Here is a 19829-nt window from a genome sequence, read left to right as displayed (position 1 = left end):
GCTGCAGATTTCTATTTCTTTTCCTGAGAGACCATACCTCTGACTGGCCTGGTCTGGCAAAAGAGGACAAAACTGTGTGCTTGTGAGTGGTTTTTGTTTCTTTTTTTAAAAATTGTTGTTCAATTATAATTGTTCCCATGTTTTTTTTTGTTTGTTTGTTTCTAAAGGGAGTAATATTTAACAGCAGAATTCTGCCATTATTCTAAACCTGTATAACTTTTGAATAGTTCCTTTCCTTTTCGTAAGACTGCCATTGGGAGTCACAGTTCTCATTGGCAGCTGGCAACAGAACCCAGAGCGACCGAACCCATTGGTTCTGTTACATGGGCACTATCGACATTTTGGTCTGAATAATTCTTTGTTGTGTGTTGGGAGGGATGTCTTTTCCCTTGCTGGAAGTTCAGCATTCTTAGCCTCTACCCACTAGAAGCCAGTAGCACACCTGTCCCACCAACACCCCAGGTGTGACAACCAAGTGTCTCTAGACAGTTGTCAAATGTCCCCTGGTGGGCAAAATCAACCCCATAGAGAACTGTTTCTCTAGGAGAGTGTGGAGCCAGAAAAGAGGACGATGGCAAAGGGTAGATCCTTCAGGTCCTAAGAGCACTGTCAGAAAGGAAGACAGCACATTGTGAGAGATGGGGGTGATGATGACACAGATGGGGCGGCCGGTAGTGTAACAAAGAGGGGTTTGGAGACCAAAGAGGCCTTGTCAGCGGTGAGAGCTCTAAGACCCTTCAGTATCTTTTCCTGGAAGTTACCGACAGTCCATTTCGCCTGGCACAGAGCTTTCCTTGACTGTAAAAGAATCAATGAATTTTGTTTCTCTTCTTGTACCCTGCACGTATTACCATTTCTGCTCCTAGTATATTATTGGGTGCCTTCCTAAAGATCTCCCCTTGTAAGGATAGTGGCGAAGTGGTATTTGTCATGACAAAGGGTAGCATTGTAATATTTGCACAAGTGAGGCCAAGCCCATAGGCACTGCGCATGGTGGAGGTGAGGGTGAATGGGTCACAGGCCCAGCTGTGTCCACTTTGGAATCTCCCTGATGGTTGTGGGGTCCAGGCCAAGTGTCAACTGCCTCAGGATACCAATGTATGTCCTAGGCAGGTGGTGGCATAGCAGACCTCAGTAACAGCTCAACTATTGTAACCCCGATTTCTGTCCTGGGGATCCTCCTCTATTGCTCCCTGCTCCCCTCAGAAATCCTACTCTGGCCTTTTGTTTCTTGGTACCCCTCTTGTTCCCCTACCTACCACCCATCTTAGTATCTGGAACTCTTAATAATAGTAATCACCATAGCCACCATTTCCTGAGGGGTTTCTAAATGCCAGGCACAGAAAATTAAGTAACTGAGTCCTAGAGACATTACAGAAGTTTGTCCAGGGTCACATAAATATTAAGGTATAGATCAGCATGTCAAAAGAAATATAATTTGAGCCACATTTGTAATTTAAAATTTTTTAGTCTAATTAAAAGAGAATAAAAACAGATGAAATTAATTTTATCAGCCCTGGCTAATGTAGCTCAGTGGATTGAGCACAGGACTGCAAACCAAAGGGTCACTGGTTCAATCCCCAGTCAGGGCACATGCCTGTGTTGCAGGCCAGGTCCCCAGTGGGGGGCACTTGAGAGGCAACCGCACACTGATGTTTCTCTCCCTCTCTTTCTCCCTCCTTTCCCCTCTCTAAAAATCTTTAAAAAGAAAGAAATTAATTTGATCAATTTTTAATTAAAAAAAGAAATTAATTTGATCAATTTTAAAATTTAAGTCAATGTATCCAAAACATTAATCAACATGTCATCGTTATACAAAATGACTAGTGGGATATTTATATTCTTTTTCTCATAAGTCTTTGAAGTCCAGTGTGTAGTTTACTCTTACAGCACATCTCAGTGCAGACTGGCCACATCTCAAATGCTGCACAATCACCTGTGGCCGGTGGCCTCCGGACCAGACAGTGCAAGTGCATATGAATCAAGATTCTGAACCCACCCCCACTTGGCCACATTGCAGCCTTTCTACCAGTGGCAAGGAGGGGGGCAGCCATATTCTCTATGAAAGCAGGCTGGTATTGTTCATCAAAATTCAAGTCTGCAAAATGTAATAATCTTATCTAATTGGGGATAAGATTTCATTATAAATTAGAATAAAGTGTCTCAAGATGCTACAGAGGTCCAACACTTATTAGACCCCTTAAAGTATTTGTTAGAGTAGCTGACATGTTCCCTGGGAACCGTTACTTCTTCTGGGATGGGACAGGAATAATGTTCCTCTCCTTCTGCATGTCCGTTATTGTTCTGCTGTCTTAATAAGTACCATCCAGGTAGAGTGGATTTTCTGTGACCTGGAGCCAAGCTGGTGGAGAAATCCTTCTGCCTGGACCCCCTCTCTGATCCACAGGGCAGTTCTCTCACCTTTTCTGACCTGGCTCACCATCCCCAGTGATGGTGGTCCCTGAGGGGAAATGCAAGACTTTGGAACTCTGGGAGAAAGGCAGGGGTTGGCTCACATCATCTCCTGCTGCATACACTAGACAGTTCTTCGCTGCAGGCTCTGTGCTAGGCACACTGCACGCCGCGCTCTACTTTTACTGCTCACCCCACCCTCTGAGGTCAGCCTTAGCACCGGCAAAACCCAGAGAGGCAAAGAGGTTCATTCGGGGTCATGCCATGAGTAACCCACAGCTCTCTGATACCTGCACCCAGGACCACAGCATTCTGGACTTTGGGGAATTAGTGCTTTCTACTCACCCACAGACACGGAACCAAGGGCTTGTCCAGCAAGAAATGTTCGTATCTGGCTGCTGCTTCCATGTGAACTGGGTCTGGCAGGGTGCTTACAGATGACTGAAGTCTCCAAAAATTGGGGTCAGACATTCGAACATAAAAAAGGAAGCTGGCAGCTTTTTCTATATCAGGGGTCTAGTCTCAGGAAACCTGAGAGGGCTGCTTCCTCCTTCTTTTCTGAAACCTGACAATGGAGTAGACTTTAGGTGCTGGGGAGCCCTGTTGCTTTAAGCCTAAGCCTTGGTTTGGGAGGAGACTGGGAGGGCAGTGGAGAAGCCGCCTACCTGGGGGAACCTGCGTGAGGTGTGGCTGGAACAGCTCGGAATGCGGAGTGGGAGGGGGCGGGCTGAAAGTTGGAGAAAGCAGGAAGTGAACCCAGGGCGGCCGGGAGGAAACAAACTAAGCGAGTTCTGCTGCTGACAGGCCCGAGCTGCTGAGACATGGTGAGCGCGCTGGGAACTAGGAAGGGGCTGATTTTAAGACAAGCCAGAAGGGGCTGGGGATCAGGAAAGGGGAGTAGGTGGCAAGTTAGAGGGCCGGGCCAGTGTTGACTGTGACCTCTCTTTGACAACTGGCTGCAAATAGCTCTGAGCTGTCCAAACTGGTGTTCCTGCTCCTTCTCTACTCCCTCCCTCCCCGGGCCGCGGTGAGGGCCTGGAACAGGGCTTCGGTGGGGGTGGGGAATCCGGATTCCAGGCAAGCAGTTGCCTGAGGGGCCTTCATCTCCTCCTCCACTTCGCGCACCCCCCTTCTGCCCCAAGCCTGGTGTGTGACATTCCTGGGCAGCGCCTCTGCTGTTCCCAGTCAGACTCCAGCCCAGCGACAGAAGCTCTCCTCTCCACCTTTCACTTTATAGAGAAACCCAAAGATTTTGTCTCTCAGAGTACAAGGAACTGGTCCCCTCTCTATAAACATGAGCAAGAACTAAGGGTTTGTAAATGAACCAGAAGTTGGTTATCTGTAATCATGTATTTTGCACCCATTCCCTGCCCTTGTGTCTGGAGATTCAGGGAAGGGAGGAGCTTCATAATGTTTTCCCTCCTTGTTCAAAAACCTTATCATGAAGCCTGAGAATGAAGTATTAAGCAGGGAGTACTTGCCCTCCATTTCCCCCAATGCCCAGGCTGCTGTTTTTATTTAATATCTGCTTAGCTGGTGATAGTTAAGGGGCTTGGTTCCTGCACATGGTGCTGAGTGGCGGTGGTGGTGGGGAAGCAGAAGTTTGTGGCCCAACGGCTCTGTCATGGGGCCTTGTGAGGGACTTGGAGTTGGAGCCTGGTGGCCCAGCCGGTGCTCTGGGTCACAGCAATTAGGCTGCTGGGAGGCCGGTGCCTGAGCAGCTCTCCAGCTGCCTGAGGAGAGGGAGGACTGGGCCAGGTGAGGGTGTTCTGCCGGCCAGCATGGGCGTTTTTGATGAGGACTCTGTGGGATCTGAGGATTGGTAATAGTTTGGGGGGTTCCGCATTGTGAGACACCAGCTCCGCATATCTTCTCTAACATTCTTTAAGGAGCAAGGAAGAAGAGAGAGGGATTCAGTGTTGTGCTTCTCTTTATTGTTAGAGGCCCCGAGAGCCCGAAAAGAAGTTTGATTTAGTCTAGTCTAAAAATCTTTAAAAAGAAAGAAATTAATTTGATCAATTTTTAATTAAAAAAAGAAATTAATTTGATCAATTTTAAAATTTAAGTCAATGTATCCAAAACATTAATCAACATGTCATCGTTATACAAAATGACTAGTGGGATATTTATATTCTTTTTCTCATAAGTCTTTGAAGTCCAGTGTGTAGTTTACTCTTACAGCACATCTCAGTGCAGTAAGAGTATTATTTTTTTTTTTCTCTTTGTAAAGAGTTCAGGCTTTACAAAATGCTAAAGTCCATCTTAGACCTTCCCCTCCTCCGGGTTCTGATGCTGAGTCTCAGTTCCTCTACGGCTTGGCTTAATTAACCCCTGTGTTGCTGCCCAGGAGGATGCCAGTGGAGGTGGAGGAAATGATCGAGTGCGGAACTTGCAGAGTGAGGTGGAGGGAGTCAAGAATATTATGACTCAGAATGTGGAGCGGATCCTGGCCCGAGGAGAAAACTTAGACCACCTTCGCAACAAGACAGAGGATCTGGAAGCCACAGTAAGATGGGGAACCCACTGGGGGCAAGAGAAAAGAGAGGGAGGGAAGATCTTAGAGAATTTGGGGGTTGGTGGTATTGGGGGCAAAACGAACAGGAGGGAGGTCAGCCTCTTTACCTGTTTTGGGAATTGACGTAGGCGGAGCCCCGGCTGCTGATGCTGTTCTACTCCACTGATAGGTACTCATCCAGGGAATTGGCCCAATGACTGGGGCTGGTGGCTGGGGCTGATCCACAGAGGCGTTTTCTGAGACAGAGTAGTGAATCCAGGCATTTCTCCTGTGAAATTGATTTTCTTTTTGAAGGCTGCCTCTGACAATCGTTCGAACCTGGCCTCCCCCGGGGCAAAATATTGGCTTTGGAAAATCCTCCTAGGGCCTTTGGCCTTCTCCAGGAGTTATGAGGCAGGGGGTGAAAAACCGGTAAAGGCTTGCTGAGCCATCTTTATAAAGAAGCGGAAAAAGAGCAGTGACATTCTTTGACGGTGACCTCTGCTAGCTGAAGGCTGGGATAGTGTGCCCCACACATCTCGCTAGACCTCATTCTTCTCTGTCTCCAGCCAGGGGCCAAAGCCAGGTGCTCAGGAAGGAAGTAACCCTAAAGTTCAACGAAGTCTGGAGCCTGAAGGGCCTTGTCCATGGGGAGACGCTGGCTGCAGCTCTATGAGTCCTTCGTGTAGTCATGGGCATAGCCCCTTTGCCTCCCTGGGACTTAGAGCTTCTTTCCACAGCATGACCTGGGGAGACGGCCCAGTGAAACTTAGTTTCTGTGCCTCCAGTTTGGAGAGAAAGCACTTTCCCTCCCTTCCAACCACCGTATTTCCCTGGCCCCTTCTCCAATGTCTGCAGCCCCACGGGGCAAGGAGTCACGGTCCCTGTCCCTCCCAAGGGGCGGATTGTGCTGCCAGTGGCACAACCCCAGGTGTGAGCACGTGTAAAGGTTCCTACAGGGTGCGTGAATGTGGGGTGAGAAGAGGGGGGGGGCCTGCAGGGGGAGCCCAGGATTTCTAAATTTAAGCTTAGCCCAGCAGATGGTCATGAAAGTACTGTATTTGTCAAGGTAGGGGGACAGGACGCTTTCTTTTTACCAGTCTGTTACCTCAACTTGTCACTTAAATATTTAGATGTATGGCGTGCGGGTCTGGGTTGGTCCCTTCGTTCCAGCTGGAGGAGGCGCTGAGTCATTCTCTCTCATTCCCTACAGTCCGAGCACTTCAAGACAACCTCGCAGAAGGTGGCTCGGAAGTTCTGGTGGAAGAATGTGAAGATGATCGTCCTCATCTGCGTGGTTGCTTTTATCATCATCCTCTTAATTGCGCTCTTTGTCTCTGGTGTCATCCCCTAAGTGACTTAGGGAGCCCCTCCCACCTTGCCCTCCTCTTCCTGGCATTCCTCCATGGTGGGCGTCCAGAGGGGCCCTCTTTCCCATCCAACTCCACAGGGAATGCTGCTCAGTCCTCTGTCCCCTCACTCTGAGGTCCCTCTGCCACACACTGCCTGCCCCAGGAAGGACCTTGGTCACCCGCAAGGAGAGAGCTGGAGTGTGGCTGCATTTCGTGTGTCCTCAGAATTGGGTGGAGAGACCCGGAGAGCCCAGCATGTGGCTGGGACACTGATGGTGGCTGGTGGGCAATAAAGACCCTTCAGTATCCCTACATTTGTGAACATTTGTGAGGCGCTTTCTCCCTTTGTATTTGGTCTTTGTCCTTTTTATCCCCGAGGACACCCTCTGGCTGAGATTCTCCCATTCGTGTCCCAAGTTGTTGGAGGTGGGGAGAGTGTAGTTTTGGAGAAGAAGGATGGAGCCTCCCTTTTTTCTTTATTCCCTCTTGCTCCATTCAGGATCACAGGACTCAAGAACATTTTCTGGGAGCCTTGGCACATGGAATATGCAAAACCTTCACAGCATTTTTGGATGGTATGCAAGGCTCCTGAGTGTCCCCCTTGGGTCTTCCCATTTCCCTTCATTACGTTTCTGATGGAAATGTTAAGTGAGACATGAGGCCTCCCTGGGCTGTACATCCAGGAATCTGGTGAAGGGCCTCCTGTCTCTCCCATCATTGCCGTTTCTCTTCCGTGGCCCTGTTGTAGCCTAGAGTCAGGGTCAGGGGAACTGGACTGCTTTTCCTTCTGTGGTTCTGCCAATTCTATGGGTCTTTTGCCTGCTCCTGCCCTTCTGGGACTGAGCAGGGCCACTGGGGCTCAGCTGTTCTCAGGGGGCGAGCATCCCTCCCGAGTGCCTGCGGCTGAGCACAGTCAGCATCGCAGGACAGGGCCTCTGGCTCTCCTTCCCCTCTGAGGACAAAGGGACTCTGTCTTTGTGCCTCCCTCCTCCCCGCCAGGTTGCACTGCCATTGTCACTCTTTCCAGTGCGCAGTCTGTCTTAGTTTGGGGAAAGGCTTCTTGCTATCTCTGTCCCTATTTCCCCCACAGGTTTTCCAAAATTGAAAACAAACTTCGGGGAAGGACCGTGGGATGGGCAGCGTTGGGAGACAGGATCTGGGACTAGTACCGCACCAAAAACGGGAGGAGGAGGAAAGCACAGAACAGACTTCCGGCCAGTCTTTGCCGAGACGATGGCCGTCCTCTGTCCACTGCTGGACTTTAGGGCCAAGGAACTGGGCGAATCCTCTTCCTCAGACCCAGCCTGTCTAGGGTGGGGGCTGGGTTTGTGCTCACAGGGGACCAGCCCCGGACGGAGAGGGAAGACCTCAACGCCCTTCCTCAAGAGGGGCCACGTATTTTATTCAAATGTTAGGAGAAAGCTTATTTAGAAAGCTACGGAAGTAGTAGAAGTGAGCGAGCTGGGCTGCCTAGGCTCAGGAAATGAGTTACAGAAGCAAAAAAAAAAAGGGGGGCCTTTGGGAAGGTCAATGGTAATGTGCCTGAGGGGAGAAGAGGGGAAAGGGAAGGCCAGAGGGGCCCCATTTGAGGTGTAGGTGGTGGCACGGGGTGGGGTCAACAGGTGACTGTTGAACCCCTGCAGCAATGAGGAGAGGATGAGGATGGGGAGATTCACCTCGGGAGGGGCGAGGGGGGGGCAGTAAGCACAACAGCCTCTCACGTCCTGTCACTGAAGCGGAGGATCAGATCTGGGCGGGGCTGCACTTGTCCTCCCGGGAAATACAGGAAAGCTAGAGCTGGCGCTTTCCCACCACGGGTCTGTTTTTTAATTGAAATTAAAAAACATGAAATTCACATAACATACCTTTGACCAGTTAAAGACATACAATTCAGCGGCAGGGAATACATTCATAATGTTTATTGTGAATAAACTTTTTTTAGTTTCAAAACTTTGGGGGGATCTGTTTCTGGTTAAGGGTGAGATGCGCTCACCAGGGGTGCAAAGACCCTCATCAGGGTGGCAAAGACCCCCGCCTGGATGTCTCAGGCGTCTCCAGCGCCCAGCCGTGCCTGACAATGGTGCTCACACAGTTGCTTGTTGAGTGCATGAATCGGGCCTCCCCAAGTAAACCCAATCCATCTGACCTTGGATGCAGCCCCAGAGAGACCTGGCTGAGGCCCGCCCCCTCCCGCACCGCGCCCATTTCATAGATTGGGCCCCCGGGCTGTTGCCAGTACGTAGACCTGGTGTCAGGCTGCTCAGGCTCAGCCCCAGGGCAAGGGGCTGGGGAGTCGTCTGAAGTTGGGCGGAGGAGGCACCCCAAGGACCCTGGTCAGCGTAGCAGACTGCTTTCGATTTTGGACTTAGTATCCGCTGCTGGGGAAGGCGGGGCGCACCCCGCCTTCCCCCCCGCCCTTCTCTGCCCCTCCGCTTCCTCTCCACTCGGGTGTAGGAGCCTCTTTGCCCGCTGAGGTGCTGGAGCAGCCGGGCAGCGACTGCAGCAATGGTGAGGGCCCGGGCCGGGTGGGGCGGGCGGGGAGAGGGGCACAGGGTGAGCAAAGTGTGTGTGACTAGAGGAGTCCAAGGGCGGGGGCGCTCCAGGGACCGCAGGTCCACAGGCGAGGTACCACTCGGGCAGAGCTGGGGCCGGAGCTTCCACTGCCCTTGCAGATGGGGAGGGAAAGTGGAGTGAGCCCTATCAGGCTGCCTCTGTCCCGTGGCTGCCCCTGTCCCGCGTGGAGCGAGTGATACTTGACTCGCACTTCCCTGAGCCTAGTGGTTTCAAACATCAGCCTCAGAGTCAGACTGAAGTTCTGGTGATGGCCACTTACCTGCTGTGCGATCCTGGGAAAGTCACGTAACCCCCCTGAGCCTCCTTCTCATTTGTGAAGTGGGTCAGTAACACCTGCCTTGCTGGGTCCGTGTGAGGTTACAGGAGATAGAACTGCAGAGACCTACCTGCCCGGCACTCAGAACCCGCTCCTGAGAAGTGGTAGGCAACTGACGACCTCCAGCCCTTTCTGGGGCTGTGAGAAGTCAGGCCTGGCCCAGGGAGTTGGAAACCTGAGCAGATGAGGTGGTTGGAGATCGAGCCAGCATATGGCAGGCTACTGGAAGGGAAAGAGAAAGATGTTTATTACCAAAGTTCCACTGAAGTTATCAGAGTGTGACATAGGCCTGACTCCCTCGTAACCCTGATCTAGGGACACATTCCTGAGATGAGTCATCCACCACTCAGGCTGTAGATTCTGGCCTCTGTCCTCTTTTGCCATCTCCAAGGCAAAGGTGTCGGGAACAGGTGGTGCCAGTTGCTGTCCTCCCCTCCCCTTGGGAAAATGGGCCCAACAGGAAGCAGGCTCCGGGCTTTAAGATTCTGCTGCAGAAAAGCTGGCAGAGGTGTGATGGAAGGGCCCAGCTATGGGTCGCCATGCCTGGATGGCCTCACCGCCAGGGCTCTGGAGGCAGGAAGAGGAAGCTGGGCAGGAAGGTAGTGCTGAGCTCTAAGGCCATGCCAGGAAACTGAGGGTGGCTCTGAGGATGGGACGGAGTCCAGGGCCCACTTCCCATCATGCAGGGCAAGGGATCAGGCAGGGACGGAGGTGGGCTTCCAGCTGACCCTTAGCAGTTGGGGTGAAGAAGCTCCTGAAATGAAGGCTGAGGGTAGGATAATTTATTGGGGGAAACTGGGACACTTGAACACTCACAGGTTGAGGCAAATAGTAGATCAGAGATTGGGAAGGGTACATAGATCTCTCTCCCTGTCCCATTTCCTGTCCCCGTTGCTATGTTCTTTCATTCCAGCCCTTTCCCTTCCTTCTTCCCATCCCCTTCCCCACCTGATCCTTCTTCCTTTCTCTTCTCCAACTTAATCAAATATTTCTTGTTTTTTCTTTGTACCAGACATGGTGATGGAAGGGTATCAGGGATAGAGTAGGAACCGTGATGGGAAAGATGGAAATAGAATGGGTAATAATGTGAATTCATTCATCTTATAGATAGTCCTCTCTCATGTGCTTCCCAAAGAATTTGGGTTTTGGCCTCTTTCACATGCAACAAGTTGGGTTGACAGCATCAAAAGGCCTGGTGGGTCTTTAGCCAGCCAGCTAAAGCATTTGGCCTCTCTTTGCCTACATTCAGTTTAGCACAAGTATTAAGAATGTGATCTTTGCCCTAGCCAGGTAGTTCAGTTGGTTGGAGTGTCCTCCATACACCAAAAGGCTGTGGGTTCGATCCCTGGTCAGAGCGAGTACCTAGGTTGTGGGTCTGATCTTCATTTGGGGCCGGTGAGAGAGGCAGCCAATCCATGTTTCCCTCTCACATCAGTGTTTCTCTCTTGTCCTTCCTCTCTCTCTAAAATCAATAAACATATCCTTGGGTGAGGGTTAAAAAAAAAGAATGCGGTCATTGAAAAAGAAAAAAGAATGTGATCTTCAGAATCTATGTTGGTTCAACTCCCAGGACTTCTACTCACTTGCTCTGTGACTCTGAGTGGACGATTTATCCCTTCTGAGCCTCAGTTTCTTATAAAACTGAGATACTAGTAATGTCCTCATTGGGTTGTTTCGAGGATTATTAAATGAGATAAAGGTAACAGAAAGGTAGCAACACTGCTTAGCTCAGAGTGGTGTCCACTGAGTGGTGGCTGTCATTGCCATCAAGACATAACACCTTCTCAACAGCCTGTAGAGCAGGGGTGTCAAACTCGTTTTCACCGGGGGCCACATCGGCCTCACGGTTGCCTTCAAAGGGCCAAATGTAATTTTAGGACTGTATAAATGTAACTACTCCGTACCAGTTCAGCGAGAGCTTGGTGCTGCTGCCGGGTGGAAATAACGTGGGGGGGCTGGATGGGGCCCGTGGGCCTTGTGTTTGCGACCTGTGCTGTAGCGCCCGATGGAAAGAAACTAGATGCAGGTCCTCAAAGACCCACGTAAAGTTCTGTATGTAGGTTAGAAAAAATTAAGGGCACAAGTTTATCATAAGAAGGAGCTTGCTTGGCTGTATGTTTTGTAAAAAACATCTAAAAGGTTTTTTTTTAATTTGTATTTTATTTTAAAAAATATTTTATTTATTTATTTTTAGAAAGAGGGGAAGGGAAGGAGAAAGAGTGGGAGAGAAACATCAATGTGTGGTTGCCTCTCATGTGTCCCCTGGGGACCTGGCCTGCAACCCAGGCATGGGCCCTGACTGGAAATCAAACCGGCGACCCTTTGCTTCACAGGCCCGTGCTCAATCCACTGAGCTAAGCCAGCCAGGGCTAAAAGGTTTTTTTTTAGCACAAGTATTGTGCAGTTCTTGGGATCTGTTAAAAACAAAAACAAAAACAAAAAAAACTGGCCCTGGTGTGGCTCAATAAAATGAGCTCAGGCCTACAAACCAAAAGGTCAGTGGTTCGACTCCCAGTCGGGTCCCACATGGGTTACAGGCCAGGTCCCCATTTGGGGGTATTCGAGAGGCAACTGATCGCTGTTTCTCTCCCTCTCTTTCTCCCTCCTTTCCCCTCTAAAAGTAAATAAAAATTGAAATAAATAAAACTAGGAAAAGTTGGACTACTATTTATCGAGCATCTAGTGTGTGTCAGGAATTGTGCTACGCATATTATTTATTATATGTCACATGTCTTAGCTAACATTATGGTAGACATTATTGTCACCATTTTATAGATGAGGAAGTGGAAGGTCAGAAAGGTCACGTCCACAGTCTTCAGTCACTCTTCTGGTGAGTGGATGAGGCAGGGGCAGAGGCAGGAGTTGAAGGGACCCAGGGCTGCCATGCAGAGAGCCCTGATCCTAGTCTCTGAGCTCAGGTGAGGAAGGAGTTGATACACCTGGTCGCTGCGCAGGTCCATCTGACCACTGTGATGACAGTTACAATAGGGTTTCTTAGGCACTAACTTAGAGCGGAGACAAGAGAGTTAGGATGGGGAGATTTTGAGAGCTTTGTTTTTTAGAGGAACTAAGAACATTTGGCCTGGAGAAACCTGAGGGGACATTTGAGCATCGAAGGAGGGAAATTCTGTATAGAGGGTCACTGTCATGAACATTTCATGTCTATGTACCACCCTCTGTCTGGCAGCATACTGGTGCTCCCCTCTCCCCCTGGCTCACCACCTCAAGCCCTTCAGGCCCCTGGCAGGGCTTGGCAGTGCCTCTCTCCCCTACCCATCCGCTCTACACTCTATGTCCCCCCCCCCCCCCCGCACCTGGTAGACATTTCACACCCTTGCTGATGGCACTTCTCACCCCTTCTGGCTGGCCTGTCTGCTCTAAGTTTTCTCACTTCCATCCTTGCCAGTCTGCCACCAACAGAGAAATTATCTGATACACTTCTACAGTGTCGCCCTTGGCTCAGAAACCTACGCTAGCCCTTGTTCTACTCCTCCCTCTAAGTGAGCTTTCTCTTCTTGACTTCTACTGCTTTCTCTGGGCCGCCCTGCCCCTCTGCCTTTGCCTTCTGCCTGGCCCTTCACTGTCCCGAGTGTGTCTCTTCTCTCCATGCCCGGGATGCCCCAGCTCCACCCCATCCTTCAAGGGCTCACCCCACCCTGTCTGTGGAGGTTCTCGGGAAACATCCCTCTGCAGGCAGCTCCAACACTCACTCTTTGTATCTCCCAGTGTAACTCCTCACTCTTCTCTGATTGTGTCAGACATGTCTCTTTCCTCAGCCTTTAGGTGTCTTCCTAAGAACAGGTCCAATTCATTCAGAAAATATTTTCCATGTGGCTTTCCACTAGTGCCTGTGTGCCGGGCACTAGTCCGAATTCAATGTGGCAGCAGGCAGCTTGGCCTTCACTCTGGTCGATATTTCCTTCCACATCCTGTAGTTCTTTAGTTGAGTGGGGCCGAGGAGGGCCAGAAACTTGAGCCTGAGTCCTCTATGTTTCCTGGAGTGGATGTGTTCTTGTAGGCCTGGACCTACCTTGAGTCCAGACGGGCCTGGCATCCAGTGGGGGAAGGAGGCTGCGGATTACAGTGGGAGGCATGGCCAGCTCTCCTAGAGAATGTGACCCGACGTCACCCCACGTCGGAGAATAAAATAACAACAGCTGTAGCCTTCAGAGTAGAAAAAATAATATCCAACATCCTACTGATCTCTCATAGTGACTCTCATTTTTAAATCTTTGTCCATTTCCAAGTTTTTGCCTTAGATGATTTGAATGTGGGGAATGCCTTGGACTGTTTGTAAGCGAGAGGCTCTGCCCTGGCTGGTGTGGCTCAGTGCACTGAGTGCCAGCCTGCAAACCAAAAGGTTGCTGGTTTGATTCCCAGTCAGGGCACGTGCCTGAGTTGCAGGCCAGGTCCCCTGTTGGAGCACGCGAGAGGCAACGAATTGATGTTCCTCTCACACATCGATGTGTCTTTCGCTCTCTTCCCCTCACTCTAAAAATAAATAAAATCTTAAAAATAAAGTGAGAGGCTCCAAATAATAGGACCTTGTTGAGTAATCTAGTCGTCGTGATAGGGTTGATGATCGTTGACTGAGGAGCAGGTAGAGACAAGTGCAGCTTCCCCGCTCTCTTTGTTACCCCTCCTTGTTCCTCAGTTTCTACTTCTGGCCTGGGAGCACACCCATCTGCCATGGTTTGCTGTCTCCTTTTGAGACAAATACTGCTTTTCTAGCTCGTGAACAAATACTGACCTGCTTAGGTTTCAGATGCTACCCCTTGAAACGCCTGCTGGGCTAGATAAACACACTGGGGTAACAGCTCTTGAGAATAGGTTGCTTTTGGATAGGCTGTAATGCAACTGACACACTCACTGAGTCCTTGCAATGGTCAGCACTGTGCTGGCCCCCCGGGGCTCAGATTCCAGGCGGACAGAGGAAGGGCCCTGGGCCCTGGCTTCCCTCTGGGAGCTTGTGGCCCAGTGGGGAGGTAGGAATCACGAACGGGGTGTGCCTGGGCTTGTGTGCAAGGCACCTTCAAGGATCCTGAGTGAAGATTCTTGCCCGAGTAGGCGGTGGTCCTCAGTGTCCACTGTATCCCTTCCTTTTCTGTGGTTTTAAGTGGAATTCAGTCTAGTGCCAAAGTGTCTGCGGCAGACAATGGGAGATATGTTTTGGCAGGAAAGGGAGCTTGGCCAATGATCTGTGGGGAGGAGATGAGAAGAGGGATGGGCTGCGAGGGGTCTAGACTGGGAGGAGGGAATCGATGTGGTTCGTTAATCTTCTTGTGTTCGTCTCCCTGACCCACGCCTCGGCCTGCTCCTGGACCTTCTGTTCTCCCCAGGACCTCCTGCCCCAGGTCTTTTTCAGTTGCATGTGTCCAAAACGCAGTTCCTTTCTTGTGACCTAAAGTTTTTTTCTTCGCCCCATCCTCTCAGTGCCCCGCAGCTCAGACTCTGCACCTCCCTTCTTAGTCCTTTGAAACGAGCTGGGTACTTTTTTCAGTTAGAGCTGCTGCCTGGGCTGGGGGACCCAGGACTTGATCTCATCTGTGTGAGTTGGACCCCAGTGAAGACCCTGGCTAGCTGGAAGGCTGGAGGTCAGTGGCCAGGAAGGCTCAGATTCCAGGCAGAAAGGGAGACAACTTCAAGCACTGACGTAGGAGCAGGTTAGGCCAGAAGGCAGAACTGGCTTGACCAGTCAGAGGCCCAAGGAGGGAGATCTGATCTCAGCTGGTGTCTGTGGATTAGGCAGAAGCTATGATGTGTGATGGTCCGAAATTACCATTCTAGCTCAGTGGAGTAGATTTTTCTTTTTGGCCTCTAACCAAGTAGCTTGGTTCCTCCTCTCTGCTAGGGGAAGCCATAGGGCAGGTGTGCACTCGTTAGAGGCCATCCTAGAGCAGGTAAGCAAAGTGTTTCCTTTGTGGGAGGGTGGGGTCCTGGGAAGGTCCCATCCTGGGGGCACCTTAGAGGAAGCTGAGTTGCTGGAAACCAAGGCTGACTAGGGCCTGCCTTGATGGGCAAGAAGAGGGGCCTCTGAGACCAAGGTGAGCCGTACACGCTTGGGAGGCCGGCCCTTGACTCCACACATATAGTAAGTATTCTTACACGAGAGAGCCGTTTCCCCTACCATACATTACACACATGTGCGCATGCCCACACACACAGTGGGAGCAAGGAGACCTTTAGGTCTCAGGACCAGATGAGGGCCAGGTTGGGGGTTCATTCAGCTCTGACCTTGGGTTTGGTACCCAGGCAGGGAAAGAGTTGGAGCGGTGCCAGCAGCAGGCGGACGAGGTGAAGGAAATCATGCTCAAGAACTTTGACAAGGTCCTGGAGCGTGATGGGAAACTGGCAGAGCTGGAGCAGCGTTCAGACCAACTCCTGGACATGGTGCGAGGCCTGGGGGAGCAGGGAAGTGGGGAGGCTAGGAGCCGTCAGAGGGAGCTGTTACGCTGTGCTCAGGGTCTCCAGGCCCTTGCTGGGGGATCTGAGGGCCAGTGTGGGCCTATGGGTTTCTTGAGGCACCCCTAGCCTAGATATGCAACGGATAGGCCGTAGTTTGAAGTTGTGGAGCTTCCCCAAGATTGAGGACTGACACTGTTAACTAGGGGCAAACCCACAGGGCTGCAAGTCAAGGGCCACACCGGTGTCTGAGACCAGGAGGAGTCAGGCTGGGAGGATCCGAGGGCAGGGTGTATGGGGAAGGATGCAGGAGGAGACTACATCTTGCTGTGGTGGGGTTGGGAGGATCTGGCTCTGGGGCTCTGTGGAACCACTAACTCCCATCCTGTGTCTGGGGGCATCCACAGAGCTCAGCTTTCAGCAAGACAACCAAGACCCTGGCCCAGAAGAAGCGCTGGGAGAACATCCGATGGCGTATCTACCTGGGGATGGCGGTGGGCATTGTCCTGCTCATCATCCTGATTGTGTTGCTGGTCATCTTTCTCCCACAGACAAGTGAGGGCAGCAGTGCCCCACAGGCCCAGGATGCAGGTGCTGCCTCAGGGCCTGGGGACTGACCCAGTTGGGCCTGGAGGAGAGGCCAAATGGCCTCAGTGACTGGTTCTGGTCTCCAAAGAACCTTGGCATTTGCTCCCACCTGAGCCACTGCAGTGAGCGCCCAATGGCAGCTCCAAAGTGTGCACCTTTGCATCTCCTATCACGCCACACACTGGCCCTTGAGGGCAGCCTGCTGCACTGGCCATGCCAGTCTTGCCCCACTTGGAGCTCAGTAAATGCTGCTGCTTGGTTAAAAGCTGCTGTTTGATTAACAGCTGGTGGGTGGGTGGGGTGTGTGTCTTTCAAAGTCTCCGGTTTGTTCATTTTGCTCTGTGTTTACCCCTTAAGCTACTTAGAAAGGCTACCAACCGAAGGGCTCTATTCTTGGGAAGTGGCCCCTTCCTCTCACTTCCTTACTGATCCAACCCTACACAGACAGGTGTAAATGCACAACTGCCCCCAAATGAGACCCTTCAAGTGTTGCCCTCTGAGCTTGTTTCCCTGAGAATGAAAGCTGTTATTATTCATTCTGGGGAGGCTCCGAGGACCAATGGCACTGCAGATGGGATGGAAAAGAGGAAAGTACTTCAAAGATTTTTATATCACGAGGCTCTCACCTTCAGATAGACTTTTTGTTCTCTGAAGACTTCCTCCTCCCCAGTTTCTCTGCTCATGTTTTTCATCAAGCTCTTTTAAAAAAATTCTAGTTTCTCTGTGGGCATTTTTTAAAAGACTTTATTTATTTATCTTTAGAGAGGAAGGGAAGGAGAGAGGGAGAGAAACATCCATGTATGGTTGCCTCTCGTGAGTGCCCTGCTGGGAACTGGCCTGCAACCCAGGTATGTGCCTTGACTGGGAATCAAACCGCAGTCGTGTGGTTTGCAGGCCTGCACTCAACCTACTGAGGTACACCGGCCAGGGCTCATCAAGCTTTACATCAGATCACAGATGAGGCAGGTGGCAGTGGAAACAAAAAGGGTCACTGTGGTGCTGTGATACAGTCACAAAGGGTGACCTAGGGTTTACCCTGTAGGAAAGAATTTGGAAGTCCTGGCTGGGGAGCTCAGTCGGTTAGACCGTCATCCTGATACACCAAGGTCGGGGGTTTAATTTGGGTCAGGGCACATACAAGAAGCAGCTGACCAATGAACGCATCGATGAGTGGAACAACAAATTGATGTTCCTCTCTCTCTCCCTTCTTGTCTCTCTAAAATTAAAAAATAAAAAAAAGATAGGCCTGGCTGGTGTGACTCAGTGGATTGAGTGCCGGCCTGTGAACCAAAGGGTCACCAGTTTGATTCCTGATCAGGGCACATGCCTGGGCTGCAGGCCAGGTCTCTGGTTGGGCACCTGTGAGAGGCAACTGATCAATGTATCTCCCTCACATCAATGTTTCTCTCCCTCTCTTTCCCTTTCTCTAAGAAGTAAATGAATAAAATCTTTAAAAATAGATAAAAAGTAAAAAATACTTTAGAGAAAATAGAGAATTTGAGCTTTTTAAAGCTCCAGGGCCAAACAGGGCCAAGTAGGCAGTGACTTCAGTGACCACAGGAAAAAAAAAATCTTTGGGTAAAGGCCACAGAAGAAGGAAGGAAGCCCTACTGAAACCTCAAAACCGCGGAAACACGGTAGCACATTCCTCAGGCTACTTAACTGCATTTCCAACTCAAGTGGGAGTGGGAAAGTGAATTCAGGGTCAAGGATGGAAGAAAAGTTTCTTATTAGGTAGAGGGAGGACTATTGACAGAGAAACTAAAAAACCCAGGAGCTGCGTGGACCCCTCACAGAGCTCATGATTTCAGTGGCAGAGTAGAGGGGAGCGAGGAAAATTTCTTGCCAAGCAGAATGGGGAAACTGAGACGGACAGCTGAACAAACTGACTGAGCAATTTACAGCCAGGTACAGAAGGTCACCAGGAAAGCTTCAGGTGCCTAGCAACGGGCAAAACTGGTGCCAGACCTCACCCACAGGGTGGCCTTTCTTTCCCTGTCATATTGCTGGCCATGCAGTTTAGACCTTCCTGACCTTTCCTCCCTAGAGAAAATATCTAGGCCTCAATAGCATTGCAGCTCCAGGCCCAGAAAAGCAGCAAAACCAGGTGGCAGGTCAGGATCAGTTTCAATGACTAATGACTCCTGGCCCAATTAATAGAAACTGTGACCTTGAGAAGACACACCTGGAAAAGCTGATGAATATTCTATTGAGTTCCTTCCCTAAGATCTCCTCTAAACTCCTAGCCTTTAAAACCTTAAGACGAAGGATCTAGCACACACTCTCCCTTTCGGCCCGGTGCCTTTCCCTTCTTCTCACCCCGCCCCATAGGCATGCATCTCCTGAACTCTAAGGGAACACATGAGACATGCAACCAGGGGAGCAATGGGTAGCAGCAGCAGCTTGTCCCAAGCTGACCTACCTGAACCTGTGCCCAAAGCACCCCCCCTTTTTTCTGACTTTCCAGTGAGCTAAAAGCAGCCCTGCCTCAGTTCACTTCTTTCCCATAATGTTTCTCGGGAGCCAAAGCAGGCCTTCCCGGGCTGTCACCTGTTGCTTCTTCCATCCTAAGCCCTTGTTTCACTGTTCCCTGCTTTAATAAACATACTCTTGAAAATCACCTGGACTTGTGTTGTGAAATCTTTCCTGCATGAAGGCAAGAACCCAAAAGTTACAGGCTGGTCTGAGGCAGACTCACTCTGGGCTGGCTCCTGACCTGTAACACTTCCACTGGGCGTACTACTGTCTTCCTTCCCTGGGAAAGATGGGGGAGAGCACTTGGCCTTCATTTGGATCCCATGTGAATTTGGGCAAGCCACTTCCCTCACCTGGATTTTTTGTGTGTAAAAAGGGATAACAACACTTAGCTCCCAGGACAATTGTGAGGTTTATACTGTGTATAAAATATCCATCCATCAGTGAACGTTCTAGATGCCAAGCAAATGGTAGGTATCATCCAAATCATTTACTGTTCAACTCTGCCTCATGTTGGAGTCACCTGTGAACTTATAAAACTATCACACCCAGGTCTAGATCAGTTAAATCAGAATCTTTGAGGGTTAAGTATCAGACTTTTTTTTCCTCCTGAAGCTGCAACCTCTCCTCTTCTCCAGAAGACTCATGGGTAGCCAGGGATGCAAACTACGTATTTAATTCAAGCCCCTACAGGAGCTAGGGGAGAAGTTAGCAATGGGCTTAAGGTCACACTGATCGTCTCATGAGCTGGTAAGGCCCCGGGTTCCCCAACAAATATCCCTCTATTGGTTGGGGAGGTTTGCTACCCACCCTTTACTTTTGTCCCTAAAACAAAATAAATGAGCAGAAAGTTTTGGGATTTTCTTTTGGGTGGGGGGCGTCGGTTCGGGGAGGAATCAAGCGCCAACTCCTGAACCAACTAGAACTCAGGGGTTCATTAATGCCCGGTGGGTCTTGGGCAGAGCAGTGAGAAGCGCCCTGACTCCGGGCTCTTCCGCTAGTCTCTTAGACCCCTGAGCCCCGGGCCAGCGTCTCCTTTCTGAGTGACCTTCAGCATCTGCACCGCTAAAGCACCCTGAGCCACAGAACTGACTGAGGACCCCTACAGCCCGCTTAGCTTTTCAGGACGCCGTGGGCGCGGTCTACACGTCACTCCCACGTACCTAAGTATTCCAGCCTCAGACTCAAGTTTTGTATTCAGCCCCAGCCCCTGCCA

At 50.6% G+C, this 19829-nt stretch overlaps 2 protein-coding genes across 2 annotated transcripts; both read left to right on the top strand.

Moving 5' to 3' along the window:
* The first annotated feature begins 3119 nt into the window (after positions 1 to 3119).
* On the top strand, positions 3120 to 6570 carry VAMP8 (vesicle associated membrane protein 8). Its single transcript, XM_037159741.2, has 3 exons — positions 3120 to 3236; positions 4760 to 4918; positions 6120 to 6570. Exons 1-3 carry the CDS (start codon positions 3234 to 3236, stop codon positions 6258 to 6260), a joined length of 303 nt encoding a protein of 100 aa, XP_037015636.2. The 5' UTR covers positions 3120 to 3233; the 3' UTR covers positions 6261 to 6570.
* A 1954-nt stretch (positions 6571 to 8524) lies between these two features.
* Positions 8525 to 18758, top strand: VAMP5 (vesicle associated membrane protein 5). The gene is made up of 3 exons (XM_037159739.2): positions 8525 to 8766; positions 15401 to 15538; positions 15958 to 18758. The coding sequence occupies exons 1-3, from the start codon at positions 8764 to 8766 to the stop codon at positions 16165 to 16167; spliced, it is 351 nt and encodes a 116-aa protein (XP_037015634.2). The 5' UTR covers positions 8525 to 8763; the 3' UTR covers positions 16168 to 18758.
* The last annotated feature ends 1071 nt before the right edge of the window (positions 18759 to 19829 follow it).

This window comes from Artibeus jamaicensis, unplaced genomic scaffold, assembly GCF_021234435.1.
Source record: "Artibeus jamaicensis isolate MK-2021 breed Jamaican fruit bat unplaced genomic scaffold, CSHL_Jam_final contig_384, whole genome shotgun sequence".
NCBI classification, from domain to species: Eukaryota; Metazoa; Chordata; class Mammalia; order Chiroptera; family Phyllostomidae; genus Artibeus; species Artibeus jamaicensis.
This window is presented reverse-complemented; position numbering and strand designations above follow the sequence as displayed.